This window comes from Poecile atricapillus, chromosome 10, assembly GCF_030490865.1.
Source record: "Poecile atricapillus isolate bPoeAtr1 chromosome 10, bPoeAtr1.hap1, whole genome shotgun sequence".
Lineage (NCBI taxonomy): Eukaryota > Metazoa > Chordata > Aves > Passeriformes > Paridae > Poecile > Poecile atricapillus.
The window spans coordinates 17,394,418-17,415,292 of NC_081258.1; the positions used below are offsets into that span (position 1 = coordinate 17,394,418).

The following is a 20,875-nucleotide window of genomic DNA, read 5'->3' on the forward strand; positions in this document are numbered from 1 at the left end:
CAAAGTTTCAGAGCTGTATGATTAATAAATCTTTATGGAACTGAAAAAAAGACCAAGTTCTCACTGAGGTTAAAACATACCTGATTTCCCAGCAGAGAAGTTGCGTGTTTCGTTAGGGGACTAAGGGGCTAATGGGAAGAGGAAAATGTTTCCTTGTGGGGTTTTTGTTTGTTGTAATAAATTGCATTTTCCTTTATGAATCTCTTACATTTTTCAGAACATGTTCAACAGCAAACAGCCAGAAATTCAAGCTGTAACTGTAAATCTGTAAGCTGACATATGTAGATTCTCTGGCCAAACATTCTTAAGTCAGGATTAATTTTGTAGAGTGAGGTAGAAAAGTCCATTATCTTGCTTCATTTCATAGATATCAGACTTTGCCAGGAAATATAAATCTCCTTTCAAAAATGACAACTATAAAAATAAGAGTTATGATTTTCTTAAATAAAGGCATTTTCAACTGAACTTGACATCTTGCTGCTCAAGACGCTGTGGCTTTAGACTGTCTGATACCAATAATTAAACTGTAGTATTTGTGTCCTCAGCTCCCCCTTCTGAATCATATGCTGCCCCTATGTTGTTAACATACTATTTTCTGTTTCATGTCACAAATGGGGCTGAAGGAGCTCAAAAGTAATCTGGCAAAAGCTGGATGGATTCCCTGATCTGCCTGACACCAAAGCCAGACAAATATTTTTGTGGGCAGAGACAAAGTGGGTGGATGGAAATGGGAATGCTGCTTAAGACTAGTATTGATGCCAGATGCTTCATGGTGACCCACTGAGGATCTATCTCATTTGAGGTATTTTCAGACCTCTGAATCCACATTTCTGGCCTTGCATGTTCTAATTTGACTTTCCCATGGAGGGACCTGAGGGTGAGGATGCAGCTTCTGGGGGTGGGTGCAAGCAAGACCAGTGCAACATGAGAACGTGCAGCGCTTATTTATCAACCACAATGATTCACTGTGATTGACGTTCACATACCTGAATGTCAAAATAACCTGTGTTTTAAGAGAAACCAGTGACTCAGGCTGTGGTTTCACCTCAGGCTGTTTCCTGATAAATGGCTGAACTGTGCTTGGTCTTGAGAAAACAGTGCTGAGGAACACGGCCTCTGTCCTTACATCTGTGTGCATGGAGAGGTTAGGGAGAGGACACCTTTGTGTGGGGCTGACCTTCCCCTTGTGAGTGCCGTGGTCTGTGTGAGGAGCACCACAACTCTCTGAGCTCAGGTCTGATGACAGCTCTGCTTTGGTGATTCTTCAGGGCATTTCTGCTCAGCCCTGATGTGGGAGCATGGTCCTCAGTGTTGGACAGCACAGTTTAAAGGATTGCTATAGAGTGATAAATCACCGTGCTTTAGAATCTCTCAGTTGTGAAACAGAGGTGAAGCTGCCTGGAACTGGTTTCCAGAACTGAAAATATTTCACTTCTTAGAACATGGTATCTTTAGTGAAAGCAGAAGCAATGCATGTGATGATGCTTACAGGGATTGAAGTATGTTTACAATGCTCATTTTCTGAGTAAGATGGCCAGCAACTGTATGTCTTTAGTATAGCTAGATGGAAGGTGTGGACATGGGATCATATGAATGCTACATAAAGTACCTCACTGGCTTTCATTTAGAGTGATTGACCATCTGCATAATTCCATCTTATGGTTTTAGGTAGCCTTCCCATCCTTGGCAAACTGCAGAACTTTGCTCCTCCATTCACCTTAAGGAAAGGGACTGTCCAGTGAGAAGAATTTTATGCCTGGGATGAAATCACTTGTGTATGGCTACAGAGCTGTGGTTGAACTGGCTCAGTTGTCTTTAATGCTGTTTAAATGGATGATTTAAGGTATAGGAGAAGCTTCTCTTGGGAACAGATTCTGTGAGAATTCCTCAAATCCTCTTTGAAGTTAATGGAGGGTATTAAGGGCAGTCAGCACCTTCTCAAAAGAGAAATTTAAATTACTTTGATTCATTTCGTTTTATATTTGCATTAACTGGTTCAGGATTTCTCCCTTCTCCAGTCTTTCAGAGCATGTTTTTGATAACTTTGCCCCCTGAGCATACTAGATTTTATGTTGGCTGTTTTGATATTTTTCCCTGAGTGTTGTAATGCTGATTACCAAAGGATCTCAGGCCTTTGGCTTCCTGTGAGAACGAGATAATTACTCTCCAGTAGGCAGCGCATGACGTATAGTATCAGCATTAAGCCACTGGGATTCCAGTCACTAGTGTAGAACAATATTGTGGGTAAATGAATAAGCAGAAGTTTATCATACTTCCTGCATAACAAGGGTTTTGTTAAAGAGACAGTGAAAATTGTTTTTGCCCAGGACTGGTGCAAAATGAGCGTTGCAGCAACAACTGTTAGGGAAAAAGATATTGAGGTTGAGTTCTGTGGCTCGCTGGATTTTTCTTGCTGAAAAGACAGCTGAATTCTTGTAGCATCAAAGGTGGGTGACAGGGCTGTCACTGCATTTTTGGTGGATGACGTTTATGGGCTTAGGAACATGTATGAAGTGTATAACTGCAAAGTACGGTTTCCAGATGCACCACCTACTTAACTTATGGAAGAAAGTTGTACCAATTAGAAGTAGAGACGCTCCAAATGCAATTTGCTTATTTCACACTCGCCCCCAGGAATCCTGTGTTATGATTTTAGGAGTTGGCCCTGTTTGACCCTGAAATAGATGTGGTTTCTCCCTTGCCTTCGTTATTTCAAGACTGTCAGTTAAAAATAACTTCTGTATTGGGCACAGTGGGAGTGAGTTTGAGAAGTTGAAGTTATATGTAAATCAGTAATAGTGAGAAAATAATTCATAAATGTAATGAGCTCTGTTCTCTTTAAAGACATGGTCAAGTCTATGCTTTATCCAGGAGATGGGATTAATTATTTTTGTATGAAAATAGTTTCTGTGCCACAGCAATACTGATCTGTTCACTTATGCTGTAGCACAACACAGTAAATGATGTCTTTGGAGGACTTCTGTTAAATATTCAATTATTTTAAAAATTACTTGCATAAAGTACAGTATATGTACGCATGCTCAATAGATGCACAGGTATAGCACTGTGTATTTACTGAGTTTAAGACATAATTTCATGTGTGCTTGCATAGATACATTTATACTTCGGCTTATCTCAGAGATAATTGTACTTCTGTAATACTTAAGAATTACAGGGATACTAATAAGTAGTTTCATGTTTAAGATTTTTTTTTCCTGCAACTATCAGTTTGTATTGTACATTTAATTGCAAAGTGCAGTTATTTATTTATATTTTAATTGTGACTTTAATTTTAAACCGGACATCAGCACTCTCTGCAGGAAACTTACCTGTAGGCTGAGTATGTTGGTTGCTTTGCTTTTGATTGAGTCTAAAACTTGAGGGCTGTATCTTTGGAACCCCAAGAACAACTGTCAAATGAAGGAGTCTGGCTCTTGATGATGTGGTTGATCAAAATTGCAGCTGGGGAGAACAGCAAGGATGTGTGGAATAAAGCAACCTTGCTATAGGACAGTGCTGATCTGTCTGTGATTGAGATGCTGCTCCATGCATTGAGAGCATGGACAGACCCCTTCAGAGCTCAACTCAACCTGGAATTAGGTTCCATTGATTTTTGGGTCCAGGGTAGTTTGACATTTGTTTATTTCAGGCACCTTGGATGGCCGGTTTGGTTTGGTTTTATTTTTATGTGAGTGATCTTAACACTTGAATGAGTTGAAGGAAGGGGGCTCTCTTGAATGACCTGGGTAGGAATTTTGCTTTTCAATTAGATTTCGCAGATATTTTCAACACCAAGAATATTTTCATAGTGTTGTTCTTACTTTGAAATTGTGAAACTTATGATGGCTAAGTAAACATTTTTTTTCTTTCTCCTTTGTTTTCTTGCAGCCAACTGGGTACATGGAAAACTCTATTTCCTACAGTGCTATTGAAGATGTTCAACTGCTCTCCTGGGAGAATGCCCCTAAGTACTGTTTACAGCTCACAATCCCGGGGGGTACTGTCCTACTTCAGGTACAGTAAACATAAAAGTGCAACTTTCTTTCCCTCTTACTGTGAATCTCCTTCATTACTTCTTTCTGTTTCCTGTGCATGAAGTCTTAATTAGATTGACTCAGAAAAGGCAGAGAACTTGGTGCTGTCAAATTATCTAACCACCAGAAAATTTACTCAGGGTGATAGCTCTGAAACTGTTTGTGGTGTTTAACACTCAGAATGGAAATTTTGGGCCACAGTGATTAAATCGTGCTGGATTTGTGCAGCAAAGTAGTAGTCTGTGTAAAGGCACATTGATACAGGCCTGGAACGATTGTATTTTTACATGTAGTCCTATTCCTGCATGAAAAAAAGTTAAAAGTTTCATCCTTGAATTCATATAGGAAACCCAGAACTTGCACTGGAACTGGCAGACACCTATTTTTAAAAGATAATAAATCTTCACTGAAATATTTCAGTGTATTTGAATGGATGTCTATATATGCTGGTTCTCTGAAGTGTTGTTTTCAAACAGAGGATACTGTGTTTACATTATTCCAGATTTCTTCATCCACTTGTGAGGCTTTATAGGCCCCGTTAGGTCACTGCAAGTTTTAATGACAGAAAAGCACTCCATAGCACTGAGCTTTGGAAATACTCTGGAGTAAGTAGGAAAAGCTGCATGGCCCACAAAGAACTTTGAAAGGTCATAACTTAAAAATACCAAACTGGCTTCAGCTTAACTCTTGCATGGTTCTCTCTCATGTTTTTCAACATTCTTTGGAAGGTAGTTTATTTGTTACTGTTTGGGATTTTACTTTTTCAGTTGATTACACAGCCATGACTATGTTGTATATACATTTCATCCAGGTAGGACTGTAAGTGGGAGGTAGGAAGATAAGCCATCATTTCCTGAAAGCTAGATTAGGATCCTCATTATTGAAATATTGAAATCTTCCTTGCTTAATGCATTAATGGAATTAATTAGACAGAAAATGGTCTCAGTTTCCCAAGTTGGATGATTTTCTCATGATAATTGTGATTCTGCTTTTTCCATAAATTTCCTTAGTGGTGCTGGCATTTATGTTTGTATCTATTTCAACTGATGGAGTAGTTACACCTGCCTTTCCAAATTCTGTTTCCAAGCTTTTATTCTGTAGTTTATGGCAGCTGCCTTTTTGAGTCTGCTTAATGGGATACAAGATAAAGTTTGCACCCACATCTTCCTGCTGAGTGGAAAGGAAATTGGGAGGGTAGGCAGGCTGTAATCTGGAGCAGCCTGACATTTGTCTCTTTAAAAAAAAAAAAAAAAAAAAGGAAAAAGAAAAAAACCAACAAGCCAAATGCATAAATATGTTTGTGAAACAGCAACATCTTAGCATGGATACTTTGGTAATTTCTTCAAAAAGATTGGTGTCTTTATGTAACCTCACAGGAGCTCATAAAGAAGTGGAGTGAGCTGGACTCCTGTTTATTGCTGCCTGGCTGAGCGCTCCGGGTCAGATAACATTATAACTATGGGAATTTCAACATAATTCAAAATACAAACTATAAAAAATGTTTTTAATATGACTTGGTCCTTGGTAGTATCTTGATTCATCAGATGTGGTCGATTGGAGGGAGTATAAAATTAGATTTCCCCTTTACAGTTGTAATGTGTATTCGCAAATCCAAAACAGTTCTCAAAGTTATGTTTAGTCTGCTGAAGAAATCAAGTTGAAAAAGCTGGATTTATGAGGTAGTTGAGTCTAGCAGAAATTCTCTAGTATATGTAACAAAGAGTAGAGGTATCCAAAAGATACTTTAACTGAGGAGCTGGGAAAGTAGCCTTTGCATAGTTCAGTTATTTCCAGATATCCGAGAGACTTCAATACATCTCTGGAAAATTGTGACTTCCGTTTTTTTTATGAAATCATTCTGCCCTGCTAATCTGAGCAGCAGCATGCTCTGATGTCATGTCCAGCTCTACTATCAGGAAGTGTATGATAGAGGAACAAGTCAAACTAGTCCAAAACATGTTTCTTCTAAAGTGCATTTTTGCTGAAACCTGAAATTTTATTGTTTTCCAAAGCATTTAAATAAAGTGTAAAAAAAAAAAGAACTATATATATATATGTGTGTGTGTATGTATATATATGTAAAAAATTCTCAGTGAACTGTTTTGACTACCCCAAATTTATTTCATATTGCTGATGGATAGAAATTTTATATTTTGATCTTTGTTTTTGCACATGCTGCATTGTAAATTATTAAATACCATGGGGTATTATTGACATCATTTGATATAAAATAAAACAGTTTAGTACTTTGAGTCACAGGCTTTCCTAATTTTTCATTTTTGAGAAAAATTTAAGATTCCAATTTCTGCTTCGCTTAAGGCAGCATGGATTTATGAAGGGCTGGTCCTGCTTGACCAACCTGACCTCCTATGACAAGGTGACCTGCTTAGTGGGTTAGGGAAAGGCTGTGAAGGTTTAGATTGGCTATTATGAAAAATTCTTATCCAAAAGTGTTCTCAGGGCATAGGCTGCCCAGGGAAGTGATTGAGTCACCATCCCTGAAGTGTTTAAAAGATGTAGATGTGGTGCCTGGGGACATGGCTTAGTGGTGAGCTTGGCAGTGCTGGGTTAGATGTTGGATTTGATCTTAGAGGTATTTTCTAACCTAAACTATTCTGTGTGAGATGCCACAGGAGAGCCCCTGTCCATGTTCAAGTTTTCATCCCCTCTGTCTGCTGTCACCAGGGTCTATTTCTGGCTTATTAGTGCACAGTAATGAGTCAGAGAGGGAAGAGTGCCATTACCTTTCCTTACATCATCCCAAAGCCCTCCCATGGCAACACTGACCCATCCCAACCTATTTTAACACATGAAATCTGTCAGGCAGCACCGGAGGTGATGCAGCTCCTCTTAGGAAATCAGATCATGTCTACCTGAGTTTCAGAGGAAGACTTGGTTCTCAGGCAGCTTAATCTGGGCTTGGTTCACATTTAGACATTTTCATGTGTGGAGTTCTTCCCACTTCAGTGTTTGTTGAATAAGCACAGCTATCTGAGCATTTCACTGCCTGGCATTTGGGGATTCCTATTGTCCCCTGTGGGAGTCAAGGACAATCAGTTTTCTGGGGATCATGGACTGTCAGTTTTCTGGATATGCTGAGGGCTTGTGTTTTCTTTCCCCCTGCCAAATGATGATGTGGCCCCTGGTCCTTTCCATGAGCAGCAATCAAAATCTCAGATATTTTTTCTTCCCTCCGGTTGGGATAGCAGGTGTGAAAGAAGGTGTTGCTGAAGCTGGCTCATAGGCCACAAACCCTTCAGGCTGGGAAATAGGAGCTAAATTTAGCTTTTGATGAAGTGTGAGCTCTTTAGTATCAGGAATAGCAGGGCCTCCTTGAGCTGGGCTAGGCTTCTGCTCTTCTGCTTTCCCTTTGTAAAGCACAAGGTGTGATTATGGTGGTGTGTGGATGATTGTGAAGAGGATGCTACCCTTGATAGTGAAATAACTGGGAAAACCTTTTGAAACAGATTGAAAAAAACCTTAGAGTATAATTTCACGATCTGCTAAACACCAAATGTAGGAAGAGTCCCAGGAAAAAGGCTTTGGTATTTCAGTCATGACAGTACTGCCTTGCTTTCCTCTGGTGTCCTTTCTTTTAGCCTTTAAGCCACCACTTCCATCCCTGTCGCTTGTGTTGTTTTATTCATTTCTTGGCAATCGAGTGTAGTCAGAAGGAAAAACAAACAGAGCAGGAAGGCTTGACAAGCACAACAGTCACACGTTCACTCGGTGCTTGACCACGCTGTTTGTGCCAGGGAGTCCCCACGGTAAATGTTTCCATTGGGTTTGCAGTAATCCTTTATTTTAGTCTCCTTGGAGAACCTGCCTTTTGTTTTAAGTGCCAGCCCAGCCAATGCTGCCAGTATGGAGAGGTCATTCAAGGACCGCAACCCAGCAGAGGCAGGGAATATTTTAAGGAGGAAAAGGGTATTTCTAGCAATTTCCATCAAATCCTGGGTTCAGCCAGGAGAGTGGCAGGTTTCCCTTGCATGTCTGCCCAAGTCAGAGGTGCAACACTGGGATCTGAATCAGCACTGTGAAGGTTTTGTACAGCTGTGTGCGTGCCATGGGGCTTGGCTTCCTGCAGCCTTGGGACACTCTGCTGTTCCCATGACTGATAATAAATGAGGGCAGATGTGCTGTTTTATGAGTCCTAGTAATGAATATCTGCTGGAAAAAAAGCATAACAAAGCCTCCATCCTTCTGACCAGAAAGCAAGTGAGGGAGAGAGAGAATCATAGAATAAACTCATGAAGAGTCAAAGCCAAAATCTGGCTCATCAAATCCCATTTATTGCCACATCTTTTCAGAAGGCAAAATCCCCTAGAAGCATATGTGTGAAGGACGCTGTTACAAGGGATAACTTGGGAAGAGTTTGCTACACAGACAAGTCTGTTCTTGTGTTCTTCTGAATAACACACATGCCAGTGGCAAGGGATGTTGTGGTTAATTTGCTGTTAAAGGAATGGCAGAGGTCTTCACCATAATTTTTAGAGTGCTCTGTTTCTTGCAGAGTTTGAGGTGTTCTGTTCCTCGGTGCCACACAGGTTCCTATTTAGTCTCCTCTTTGCCTGAGTACAAATTTTTGCAGGGGCTGTTAACACTGGCATGAAGCAAGTGTTCAGTTTCCTATTTTTGTGAGCAAAAAGAAAAACTTGCCTTTAAAATGTTCACTGCTTTTTAATGATAAACTTGTATTCCTAGTCATTTGACTAAGAAATGAAGTGGTTGGAGTGCAGAGCAAATACTTCCTTTTTCAGCAGAGATATAAATTTACTCACATTGACCAAAGCTTTGCATATGCAGGCATTTAATCTCTTGCAGAGTTTTTCTTCTGTGAGCTGTCTTTTTAAAGGAGAGTTTAATCCTATGAGTAAAGTTTATACTACAGCTGATCCCAGGTGGCTTTTCCTCTCTGTCTGAACCTTGACACCCCAAAAATGGGAATATAAAATCCTTCAGAACACAGTTCCAGGATCAGTTAATCTTAAAAAAAATACTGCCAACATTAGAGGTTCTTAAAGTAGATATTCTTCTTCCTCATTGGAATAATAAATAAGCTACAAGTAGTTTAATCTTCTTGTGACTTTTAAGAGTTTTACTCCCACATTTTCCTGTTTTCTAAAGTATTTTTCTACTATGTTGTGGTTATACAAAAACAATGTGAGGTCTTGATTGTGCAGGAAGCTCAGTTGAACCATGTGTCACCCACTACCCCATTAAAGCCACTGTGTCTGAGAACAAAATTATGCAGAATTGGGACCTAAATTATTATTTTGCATACCTCTATATGTAAAATTGTATTGAAGTACAGTGAAGAATTGTAAAATCTTCATTGTACTTCAGTCCTGTCTCATTACTATTTGTGACAACAGCAGGCAAAACATTTCTAGCTGTTTTTTTTTTTTTAAGTTGGAAAGGTAGCATCAAAAGAGCGGTATAGAACTAGACTCACTGCGAGGGCAAGGCTGAAAGTAAGAAAAGCTTTCCTTGTGTGGTCAGAATGCCTAAGGAAAGCCTGGTTTAAAGTATTTTCTGTCTCATTTTCTCCTTTTTATTGTACTCTAGAGCTGAACAAGTAGAGTAAACTATGCCCTTAGCTGCAGTAAAAAACTGTAGGTGTCAGTTCCCAGGAAGTGATGACTTCAGTGCAGAAAGCCTGGGTTCTGTCAGTGCACACCAGATAAAATTGTAAATGTCTATGTGCAGCCCCATAAATGAATTGTGGTTCCCTCCACTGCTTTACACTTGGGTGCTCGTTGCTTAAACTTCAGAAATGTTGCTCACAATAACCGAATGCTCGAGTTAAGTCAGTGCCTGCAGAGCTGCCTGGGCAGCTGAGCACCCACAAGAGCTTGGTGGCTCTTTTTTCATCCTGGCATGCTATGAGCTCACTGTTCCTTTGGTAAGAAAGAAATGCTCCTTGTAGTGCCTTCTCAGTGTAAGCCTGAAAAGGAGGAAGGAGGACCAAGGGATGCTGTGCAAGAGTGAGATCTTTGTTTTCCTTTGCAAAAGATGCAGCGTTTCCTGCGTGGTGCTGTGGTTTTGCTGGGGTCAGGTGGCAGGAAGGGTGCACTGGGAGATTAGTCCCTGCAGCCTGGGAGAGTGGGCAGTGCTGGTGTCAGGATAAGGGTGGTTGGGGTAAAGCACTCAGTCTGTGCTCAACGTGGTGTAAAGAGAGCTGGTGAGTGGCCATTGGCCTTCCAAGCTTCTCTTACCACTGAGTCCTGATCACTAGTAGAGGTGTGGGGCTCCTCTAAAGGTTTGTTCTTCCATCTTCTGTTGACTTTGCCTTGATTTTCCTGGGAAGTGGTCTTGAGTAACAACCTGAGCTCTTTGTGTTTATAGTGGTTCAGGTTTCTAACCCAGACCCAGGTGCCAGTTTGCTTGATCTCTTCTCTACAATAACTCACTCTGTGTAGACAGTGCTTGGTCCCACACTTGGAACACAGTCACTTTGATAATTTCACTTTTAATATGCTTTCTTTATATTGCTGCCATAGAGTTATACAAGTCTTTCCTTTGCCAGTTTTGGATTTGTCTTGCAGCATTCTTTGTTTCTTTTCTCCCCCAGTATTTGCAGTCCACTTGTACCTCCTCCCCTGCATGATGCTGTTGTCCTCACCGACAGTTAGGGCTCCAGTCACTTCCACAATCTATCTACACACAATATTCTCTAATTATTTGCTGTGGTCTTACAATCTGTACTACTGACATCATTAAATTAGGAGAATAATTAACAGATTTCGATATAGGGCTTCAGCATTTTTTCTTACTTTTAGACCAGGGACTGAATCGGGTTGACATTTTGCCTCTTTGAGTGAAATACTTCCTCCACTAGAATAGTTTTGATTTTATTGATTTAATGACAGTATCTTAATTTGTATAGTTCCTATAAACTCAGTCTTCCTAATTTTTTTAAGAATGTAGTGGATCTTTACCTTGCAGTATTATTGATACAATTGCTTGGTTTCCATGAAGCCTATAAAAACCTTCAGTTTTACTTATTCTTTAAAGGGCTTTGATGCCAGAATTTGGAAAGGAGGTTTTTTGTTCTCCTACATGAACCACGTGTCTCCTTAATAAAAGAAAAAAGGTTCAATTTGAAATTAAATTTTTCAAAGAAGTCTGTTGAGGTTTTAGAGCATTCTCTCTGGGCAAAGATAAGAAATGTATATTTCCTTCATGTCTTATTAATTATGTTAAAAATATTCTTCTGCCTTTTTGTGACAAATTGTTTTTGACCTGTTCATTGTATTAAAATGCAGTATAAAGTCTATTGAGTTGAAATTGAATTCTATGACATACAGGTAAAAAGTCTGTCTTGTGTTATAATGCCCACATATACGTAGAATACTGTGTAAATAACAGAAAATCATTAAATGTTGGCTGACTGAAATATCCTGAAGATCTGCACTCCAAATATTTTTACAATTTTTCATTGCTTGCAAAGAGGAGAAAATAGAAAAGGAAGTTTTTTATTTACATTTATAGTGATTTCATATTCTGATATGTCAGCATTCTTCATGAAATAGAAAGTTATGGATAAATTCTGTGGTCAGCCAAAATTATTTGTAATATATTTGTTCCTGCTTTATTGCCTTGACATCTACTGGAAGAACAATTGATTCTCATTAAGATATAAATAATATGTAATACATATATAAAAGGGTATTACTCCATTTAATTCAGAGTTATCAGTCCAGATATATGTCACTGAACCATCAGTAGCTGACCTTGATATTAAACATGTTTTTGGTAACCATACAGCATTTTTGGTTCTGGTATTCCTGCTATTATCAGTGAACTGAATGAGTGTTAGGAGATTAAATACATTCTGTAGTGTGGCTTTTGAATGCTTACCTGAAAAGGTGTTGGGGAGTGAAACTTGTTAAGTGATGCTTTAATTTGCAAGAAGTATGTGCTTTTTGACTGGCAAAGAACCTCACTTTTTTTTTTTTTAAACATGGATTTATAGACTAACATGTAATTTTCACTGTTTTTGTAAAACATTTTGAAATGTGAGTAGAAATTGCCTGTTGGCAGCGTTGAGGTGGAGCTGGAAAAGCCAAAGGGCATCTCTACCCACTCAAATATTTCAGACTTATGTCACCTTGTTAAGGCATGCATATTTACGTCACTGTACATGCTTTTATATTTTTTGATACCAAGCCTTTTGACCTTTGGGAGTGTTGAACTGTTCCTCCATTGGCTACGACCTGGCTTCACACTGGGAATTTCTGGCAGCTGTGCTTAATACAGACAGAAATGGGTGATGGCTGGGAGTGATTATTGCAACATTTATGCCGTTGCTGCAAACAGTCTGTGCATGTATCTGCACGTCTGTGTGTGCTGTGCTTTTCACTGTTTTAATATCACTGAAAGAGCTAAGGCATTATTTGAATTGCTTTGGGGCCAGCTGAGGAGCAGGACAAGAAAAGAAACCAGAGTGTGGAAAAAACCCACCCCTCCTGTTAAAATGTCAGCCCATCTTCCTACTCTGCTTTTAGTAATTAATGGCAGAGGCAAATGACCCACACGTGATTGAATTCACGGAGGATTCTTCACAGTCTTTGAGCTGGACATCATTTCATAGGAGCTTAATATTTTGTAAGGTTTTGGTTCAGTATTTTATAATGCAGCAAGGTCTTTGTGTCACTGGTTATAATATAAAGTACCTGAGTGACCTGAAGCACTGGTAGAAACTAATGATTCTGTCTGTAACTTTTCTTTATTGCAGGCTGCAAACAGCTACCTGAGGGATCAGTGGTTCCATTCTTTGCAGTGGAAGGTAAGTTCTGTACTTCATCTTCTTCGTTCTCTGCCTTCAAGAGTACTTTTTAGAGTTCCCTGTTTATTCATTGTCAAAGCCCTGAATGGATAAAGTCTTTTCTTGCAGAAACCCTAAATCAGAATATATCTACGGTTTTAACATGTCTGTGTCACGAATGAAGTGAGCACATTGACTTGTTACACAGCCCAGCTTTATCAAAGTGTGACTGGCTTCAGAAAGTGGATAGGCAGTTAATTCACATTTAGAGCACAGATTGGATGGTTTTAGTATTGTACTGTGAAGTGTAATATGCTACAGTGAGTACACCTCATCATATCCTCTGGACTCTTGGGATATTTTGAGGTTTTTTGTTTGGTTGATTTTTATTTTTCTGAGAAGCAATGGACAAAGAGTATCTTTTAGAGCTGTTTACTGTATGTGTAACATCAATCAGTTATGCATCAGTCTGTGTTTATACTTTAGGATGATTTGCAATTAAAGGCAGTTTCCATTTCAGAGACCTCAAGCCCTTTCTCATTTTCAGTGGGAACAATGGACTGATTGCCCTGGGTAGGGAAAGTGGATCACAGTGACAACATTGTCTCTCAAAAACAGCACATTCCTCATTGAAAACTGTAGCTGCTGACCTTTGGATGGAATCTGTATGGATCTTTGATGCACTTGGAAACAAGTTTTGGCCAGATGCTGGGATATGGTTGTCCTCCCTTGCCTTGCAGTGGGAAACACAAGCAGTAGCTTTTCAGCTCAGGACTTGTCTTCAGCAGGGTTTCAGTGAAGTCAGCCAAGTTGGCTGTGCAGCTTATCAAGATTCCAGCCTGCTGACAGCAACCACATGGAAAAATATACGGAAAGCCCTCCCACCAAACTGGTTTTGTTGTAGGTGTATTTGATAGTTGCAAAACAGTTGTGTGGCAAAACTACAGTGTTGGTGTGCTTTATGTAGCCATCAGTGTCTGGCAGAATCGTGTTCTGAGCGGTTCCAGGTTCTTATCAGCAAAGCCAAGTGTTGAGATCTCCTTTCCCAGACCACTGGCATATTCTCCAGCCTGTTACCCTGATTGCCCAAACGAGAGTGGGACGGTAGTGCTGATAGCAGGAGGCTGGGTTGTGGTGTAGCACTTTATTTTGGCCTCTTGACAGTATCATTAACACAGTACCCAGCCAGCCTTGATGTCTTTGCAACTCCTGAGGATAACAAAGCACTTAAAGCATTCAGAGGCACTATCTCCATGTGGCTATTATTTTCTCTCCTGCTTTGGCAGGGAGGGATGATCAGAGAAAACGGGGATAGAAATGATGGAATTTCTTTTTCTACTTCGCCCCCAGTCAGGATACTTGTGGTACCAGTGTGCTTGCTGGTGGCTCATGCCCCCTTTGTTCCTGCAGTGAGAGGAGAATTGAGGTTGGAGGTGCAACTCTGGAAAACATCAAGTAAGATATGGTAAAAGATGCAACATGGCCCTGCCATTCAACCCACCAAATAAATTCTTAAAAAAAAAAAAAAAAAGGTGAAGAAAGCAAGCCAGGCTAGACAGAGTGACCTGGCTTCCTTACATGCCTTTCAGTCATGGAGAAGGAGCTTTGCTCTGTGGGAGTTGTTTTTAAAGTATTTCTTAAACTTTCCACTGCTCCTGACCCAAGCCTCTCATTTTGGGAAACTTTGAGTAATTTAACTTGGTGCAAAGTAGAATTTATTTTTGCTTCCCTGCTTCCCTCCCCACCCCCATTAAATTTGTTTCTGAAAAACAAGTGAAACATTATCTTGATTTGAAAGCCCTTCCCTTTACCAAGAATAGCAAATAGTGTTTTCCCATAAGAACAGTGACAGGGTTTAGTTACTGCCTAGGTACTTGGCACTAAGAAATTCCTCTTTGCTAAAAAGGAGGTAATTTAGTTTTTGGGTTTTGTTACTTAATAGTTGAGAAGAAGAGCACCTAGTAACTTTCTGCTCTTCAGCAGGTTTAAGTGAGATCTCAATGGGCTGAAGAAGCAGGACAAGTTGTCAGTGTAGAAGGGAAGTGAGGGAGTGCAGTTGGGTGTCTATCTTAGTGATGTCTATCACTTTACTGGCACTGTAGCCTATGACTTTAAGAGCCAGGTTCATCTCACTCCATAATTTGTATGGTTTGATGATTAAGCAGGTAGTGAGGGAACCCACAAAAAAACAGGAAACCTATTCTTCTGGAATGGGGCATTTACACAAAGCACCAGCTGGCAGAGAGATCGCTGCAGCTGTATTATAATTGGGTGGTTGTGCTGATGAATGATATATTTGTCCAGTGGTCTTACAAATAATAGGTCAAAACATTTCTGTGGGATGTAGAACACAGATGCAAACTGCTGCAGATAGCTGTAACAGTTGTTCAGGGGAAAACATTCAACAGAGATGATCTTACTATTCTTTGTACTTGTGTGATGGGAGCATTTAGGGAGCCCAGCTGAACCCAGAGCCCCAGTGTATTTGGCACTAGATTTAAGTTTCATTTTCTGCCCAAACAGGGCTGGAGGAATCCACTGTACAGACAGCAAGCTGATATTCTGAGAACTTCCAGCAGTGGGGATTTCCCCCTCTTAAATTACAATTATGGGAGCAGATTCCTATTCTGTCAGCGTCCTTCTGACTCTTTTTCCTGAGCTTGAAGCCTTGGGAGTCAGATGCTGTGTGTACCCTGACCTACATGGGAAATGGGTAGGAACAGTCAATAGCTTTGTCTCAAATATTTGGGGAAGCTCTAGGTTCAGACACATACACTGGTTTTGTAGGAATGTGCTAAGTTTCATGAGAGAGCTTTGATATGGTGCAGTTTTAAGGTTTAACATGCTGTGGGAATTCAATTTGCCAACTGGCACCCTGGAAATTATTTTTGTTCTAGGGACAAAGGTGGAAATAAAAATCAAGACTAATTTCTTCCTGCAGCCCAAAGAATAATAAAAGAGATGGTACAGATTAACAGAAATGAAAGAGAACCAAACACATAATTATCCATGTTTTAGATCCAGCTCCAAGAGGTTTTATGTGTCATCCAGCTAACTAGCTGTCAAGATGCTTACACAGCATCTTGTTGTGTCTTTTTCCTTGAAAAGGAAAAAGTTTTAGTTTTTAAAAACTAAAAATTAAAGTTTTTAGTTGTGTCTTTTTCCTTGAATACTGTGCTCAATGAAGTCAGCAGGAATGTAGGGACAGCATGAGTTTTCCTTATGTAGTCACCTTCTCTTTGGGTTTTCCATTTCAAACCCTTCCAGTAAGGGTTAGTCATAATTCCTCATTTAATCTGGGTATCAATGAGTATCACAACTCCTGGAGGATTATTGGCCACCTCAGCCTATATTTAGAAATCCTGATTTCCTTCGGGTTGTAGCGAAGCGAAATTATCTTTGTCCAGAGAATAAACAGAACATGTTAACAACTCTCCAGCTCCTCAAACATAAATCATTAATCCATTGTGTAAGGAAAGTTCCTCTCGACCAAGGAGGTTGGATTGAAACCATGATACTTAATCTTTGGTATGTGGAAGCTGATAAGTCATAACTGTATCAATAAAGATAACAACACTTTCTGTGCATATATGAAAAAGAGTAGCACATGCAGTTCATTGCCCTCTCTGGATCCAGGGCAGATACAGTGGTAACCAATCACTTCTGTAGGGGATGGATAGAGCTAAACTTGGCTTTGAGAGATACTGGGATTAGTAATTTTGGGACACACAAAAATAAGCAAATACCTACTCTTGTTATTTTCCCAGCCAGCATCCATCTACTTTGTTGCCTGTTTATGTATTGCTCTCTTTAGGCTAAAGACTCTGTGCATTTGTAGTGCTGAGCAGAGAGGTACCATCCTCTAGAAAATGTGTAGCCCCATTATACCACATGCAAAAAGTATTAATCATCAAAAGGTACACTTGACTAATTTAGTACCATGTTACATTTTGGTTAGAAAGTCATCAGTGAGGTTTTTTTCCCCAGGAATCCTTAGGTCTTCTCTTGTGGTGCAGAGTACAGGTATAGATTTACATTTTTTAGTGTGAATTAAGCTAAGTTCAAGCGGGGCATGTTGCATTTTTTATTGTGCTTGATAGTAAGCCCTGAACACTGCCCTCATTGTGGGGTGAGTTGCTCGTGTTTTCTGGTCAGCTGGGTGATGCAGCAGTCAGAATGTCAGTTGACAGCCTTTGGGGGAATGTCCTGAATTGACACAATACAGAAAGAACAGACCCAGGTCTGCAGGAAAGCATGAAGCATGACTCAAACTGAGCTTTGTGTTGACCTGGATCTTCTAGAAAGGCTTGCCTGTACGTTGTGTTTCCCACTGATGCTTTTAACCAGTGCCCGTGTGTCCCCTAATGAGTTCTGCTGCTTGGTTAGGGAGTTTACACATCTCTTAGCAGGAACAGTGCAAATGTGTTAATTGTAGGATTGTTTAGGTTGGAAGGGACCTTTGAACATCATCTGGTCCTCTCTCCACCCACGCCATGCTTGTCCTCACGCAGTGCAGGGTTTACTTTGAGGTGGTAGGAGGTTGCTGAGAGCCTGTGAAGCCCCAAAGCAGGCACATGAACTCTGAAGTGCTGAGCTGAGGGGAGCAGCCCCCTCCCCATGCTGTTCATGATGCACCCCAGCATACATGCACACCCCTGACTTGTAGTCAACACTCACATTACTTTTTGTTTCAAAATTCATTTTAAACCCAGACTCCTTGTTTTGAATCCCATGAATTAGGAAACTGGAACAATGTTGTCATTTGGGATTTGCAAACATTTTGCATTGAATAGTAAAACAAGTGATGTTGGCTTTTGTTCAAAAACTTTAATTTTGGATTAATACTTCCCTAGTTCTCATAGGGATTGTTCTATCTGTGTCTTCAGGAAACAGATACTTCCATGCACAAGCAGCCCTATTAATTGCAAAGGGATTGACTGTCAAATAAAGTCATACTTGACCTGAATGATGGTAGGCGCTCTGGTCTTTACTGTGATCAGGTTATGAATTTCTTGTTCATTAGTATTGAATACTTTTTATGCAATAGCCATGGGTGAGTATCAGTGTTTGTATCAAATGGTGAATGTTCAGTGTGAGTTACTCTTCTTTCAAATGTAAAACTGCGGAGTATTAAGTTAAGAGCAACTGTTCTCAAAAGTGTGGTAAAGCCTTCCTTGTGTAAAGCACCTTTACGGCTTTGTCACCATGGTAATGATTAAAAATAGTGCTGATACAGGAGTGGTGGTTATATAGATTTTAAATGATGACATTAAAGACATTTACAGCCTTGAATCTCAGTAAATCTTGCCTTAAAACTGTGAGATCTGGAGAAAAATCACATTGTATGTAGTTAAAATGGCCGGTGTGTTTAGTGTCCTAATTTATGATCTGAGAGAGGAAGGTTTGGTACCCAGTGACAATTCCATAGCCCCGTGCTCTACTGCATAGTGAAAATACTATTTGAAGGGCTCAGCAGTTCTTGGGAGTAGTAGTCCTGGACTTCAGACCTCTCCTTGGTGGTTACCTAGCATACAAAATCATAACTCTCTTGGCTGTTTCTTTGCTTTCTTTAGCTGAAACACTGAGGTATTTTCACAGAACAGGGGAGTTTCCATTTTCTTTTACTTTGAGGTAAAACAATAAATAATTATGATACAATTAGTCCAACGATGGCTTTTTCTTTTGTGTTTATGTGCAAGTCAATAATATAATGATGGGAACCAAAGCTGTGGGATTAAGTTTTGCCTTTCAAAGCCTCAGGGCTTTGGGAGCATTTTGGGCTTTGATGACACGCTAGTTTTGGACAAGCAGGTTTATTGCTTGGACAGATAAAAGGCAGCACACAAGATTTTGGCTGGTAGTTGTACACTTCCTCTGAAATGCTTGGGTACCAGTTATGGGAGACCATGAAGAGGTTTTCAAGATATCCTGCATTTCCTCTGCATCATGATTCTCTTCTAGGCCAGACTTTGTAGGACACAGGTGTGGGATCCAAGAGATGTGTAAATGGATCTGTGTTGCCAAGGAGTGAGACTGGTACCAGTTTGAAAGTTTGAGCTTTCTGGTGAACACAATGAGACCATTTTTCAGTTTTTGATGACTCTTCTCTTGGTGAAGTTGATGTTTGCTGGCATGGTTTGTTCTTCTTTTTTATATGAAAGGTAACATGAAATGCAGCTGTGTGTGCCTGCTGTTCATCTGGTGATCCATAAAACCACCCTGTTATCTGAACAATCTCATTGCAAATTCAGGAGCAACATAATGGAAATCTTGTCACACTTACAGCCTTTTATTTCCATAACATTTATTTTTTGTAGCTAAGTTGGGGGGGATATCTTTTTTGTCTTTTTTTTTACTTTCTTTTTGGCTTGAGATATCTTCATGAGCACATGAAGTCTGTTGCCTCTCACATATTCCAGCACAAGTTTGACAGTCTTAGGCCATCTGTTATCAGAAGTCACTTGAAAATTCTTGGCCTTGTTTTCTGTTTCTGGGATCTCATTTTGCTAGAGGTAGCTGTGCTGCCACAGCAGAAAGGCACAAATCTCACTTGGGAGGTGGAAATGAATAGATGAAAAACAGACAAGATGTTGACAGAAAGTTGTTTCTTCTATTCATTGTATGAAATGCTGGTAATATTTTAAGAACTGGAACAGGTGGAGTGGATAGATTTTTTTTCAAGCTTTCACTGCCTTTGCACTGGGAGAATACCTCACTCTTTCTGGGGGACCACTGGTGCAGGTTCCTCCTGGAATGTACATCTGCAGCAGTGGCAGCTGAGCGCGGGCTGTGCTCTGTGTTGGCTTCACATGAATCATTTCAGATCTGGGAGCTGTGTATCCATGTCAGCACAGCACTTTGTCCAACCCAAGGAGGCTCTCGGCACGCTGGGATGCAAGCCTGGATCTGAGCTGCTGCTCTGAGCTGCCCTGCCCTCATCCAGCCACAGGCACACATGCTTTGTGCACCCGTAGCTGCCTCCTGCATTGCCAAAACTGCCTTTTTTAAGGAGGCAGAACTCGAGCCAATTAATGGCCTAGTGGTGAAATTTGAGTAGAAACTAGATAGTTATTTTCTATCTTGCTTTAGCTAAGTCAGGACCAGCTTGAAATTTTCCCCTCTAGACTTGGATGCTATCCTATTCAAACTAATATTAGGTCTGAAGATAGAGGGGTGTCAAAAACAGCTGAATAAACAGGTCAGCTTGTTATTGTGTGCTTAGGTCTCAGCTCTGAAGAGGAGCAGATACAATTGCTGGAAAATGTTGTTTCTCAGGAATGCTGAGCCACTGGCCAAGAGGGATCCTCGGGTTTTGTGCCGGTGAATTTCTCCTCCGCATTATTTCAGGGCTGACTTTATGACTAATTTTTTGCAATTCAGGATTTTGAGGTCATGGTGACCAAGAATTTCACCAAATTACAACTTCTTATCTATAGTTGTCATAATATAGAGCTGCACCAAAATTACTCTCTTGTTCAGATTTCTGGCTGCAGAAGAATCTGTTTTTCGGAGATCTCTTGTGCAGACAGGACAAGACTGGTAGGCTTTCCCAGGAGTGTAATTATCCACCTCACATGATGCATTGAGTGTGAAAACCTAACTCTGGGAGATGACACATGCTAAGTGCCTTGTTAAGCTGCTGCCATGGGGCCCAGTTCTGCATTCTGGATGTTATGAGAACTCTTGGTGTCAGAAGACCTCCATGACCCTGAAGGATCAAAGGGGATCTAGGTGTTGTTCTAAATTTCTCTTTGATTTCTTGCACAGTTTTGTCCTTACATTATAGTTATACATTATGTATTAGGGGTTATAAAACTGCTGCTAATACCCAGAGAAAACTGTAAAACAGTATATTGCAAGTGTCACAGCCTGTATCATCTGCACTAGCTCTTGCTGTAAGCCTCATGTTCATCTTGTCTGTCACAGCTTCTTGTCTTTTTTTCTGAGAACACTGGTGGTTTTTAAATTAGGAAAAAAAAGAGTATCCAAAAGCAAGTATGTCCTTCATTCACCTCTCTTCATTCAGAGGCCATTGCATTGCAGTTATTTTCCGTAGCCTAATCTCTGGTGC

General features: G+C 40.2%; 1 protein-coding gene across 2 annotated transcripts in view; it reads left to right on the forward strand.

Moving 5' to 3' along the window:
* CMIP (c-Maf inducing protein) overlaps positions 1-20,875 on the forward strand; it is a 131,617-nt gene that overhangs the window by 66,773 nt on the left and 43,969 nt on the right. For both annotated transcript variants that reach the window (XM_058846104.1, XM_058846105.1), the window contains exons 2-3: positions 3,889-4,014; positions 12,775-12,825. In XM_058846104.1, the coding sequence (XP_058702087.1) occupies positions 3,889-4,014; positions 12,775-12,825 (177 nt within the window). The remainder of the gene's footprint in view (positions 1-3,888; positions 4,015-12,774; positions 12,826-20,875) is intronic.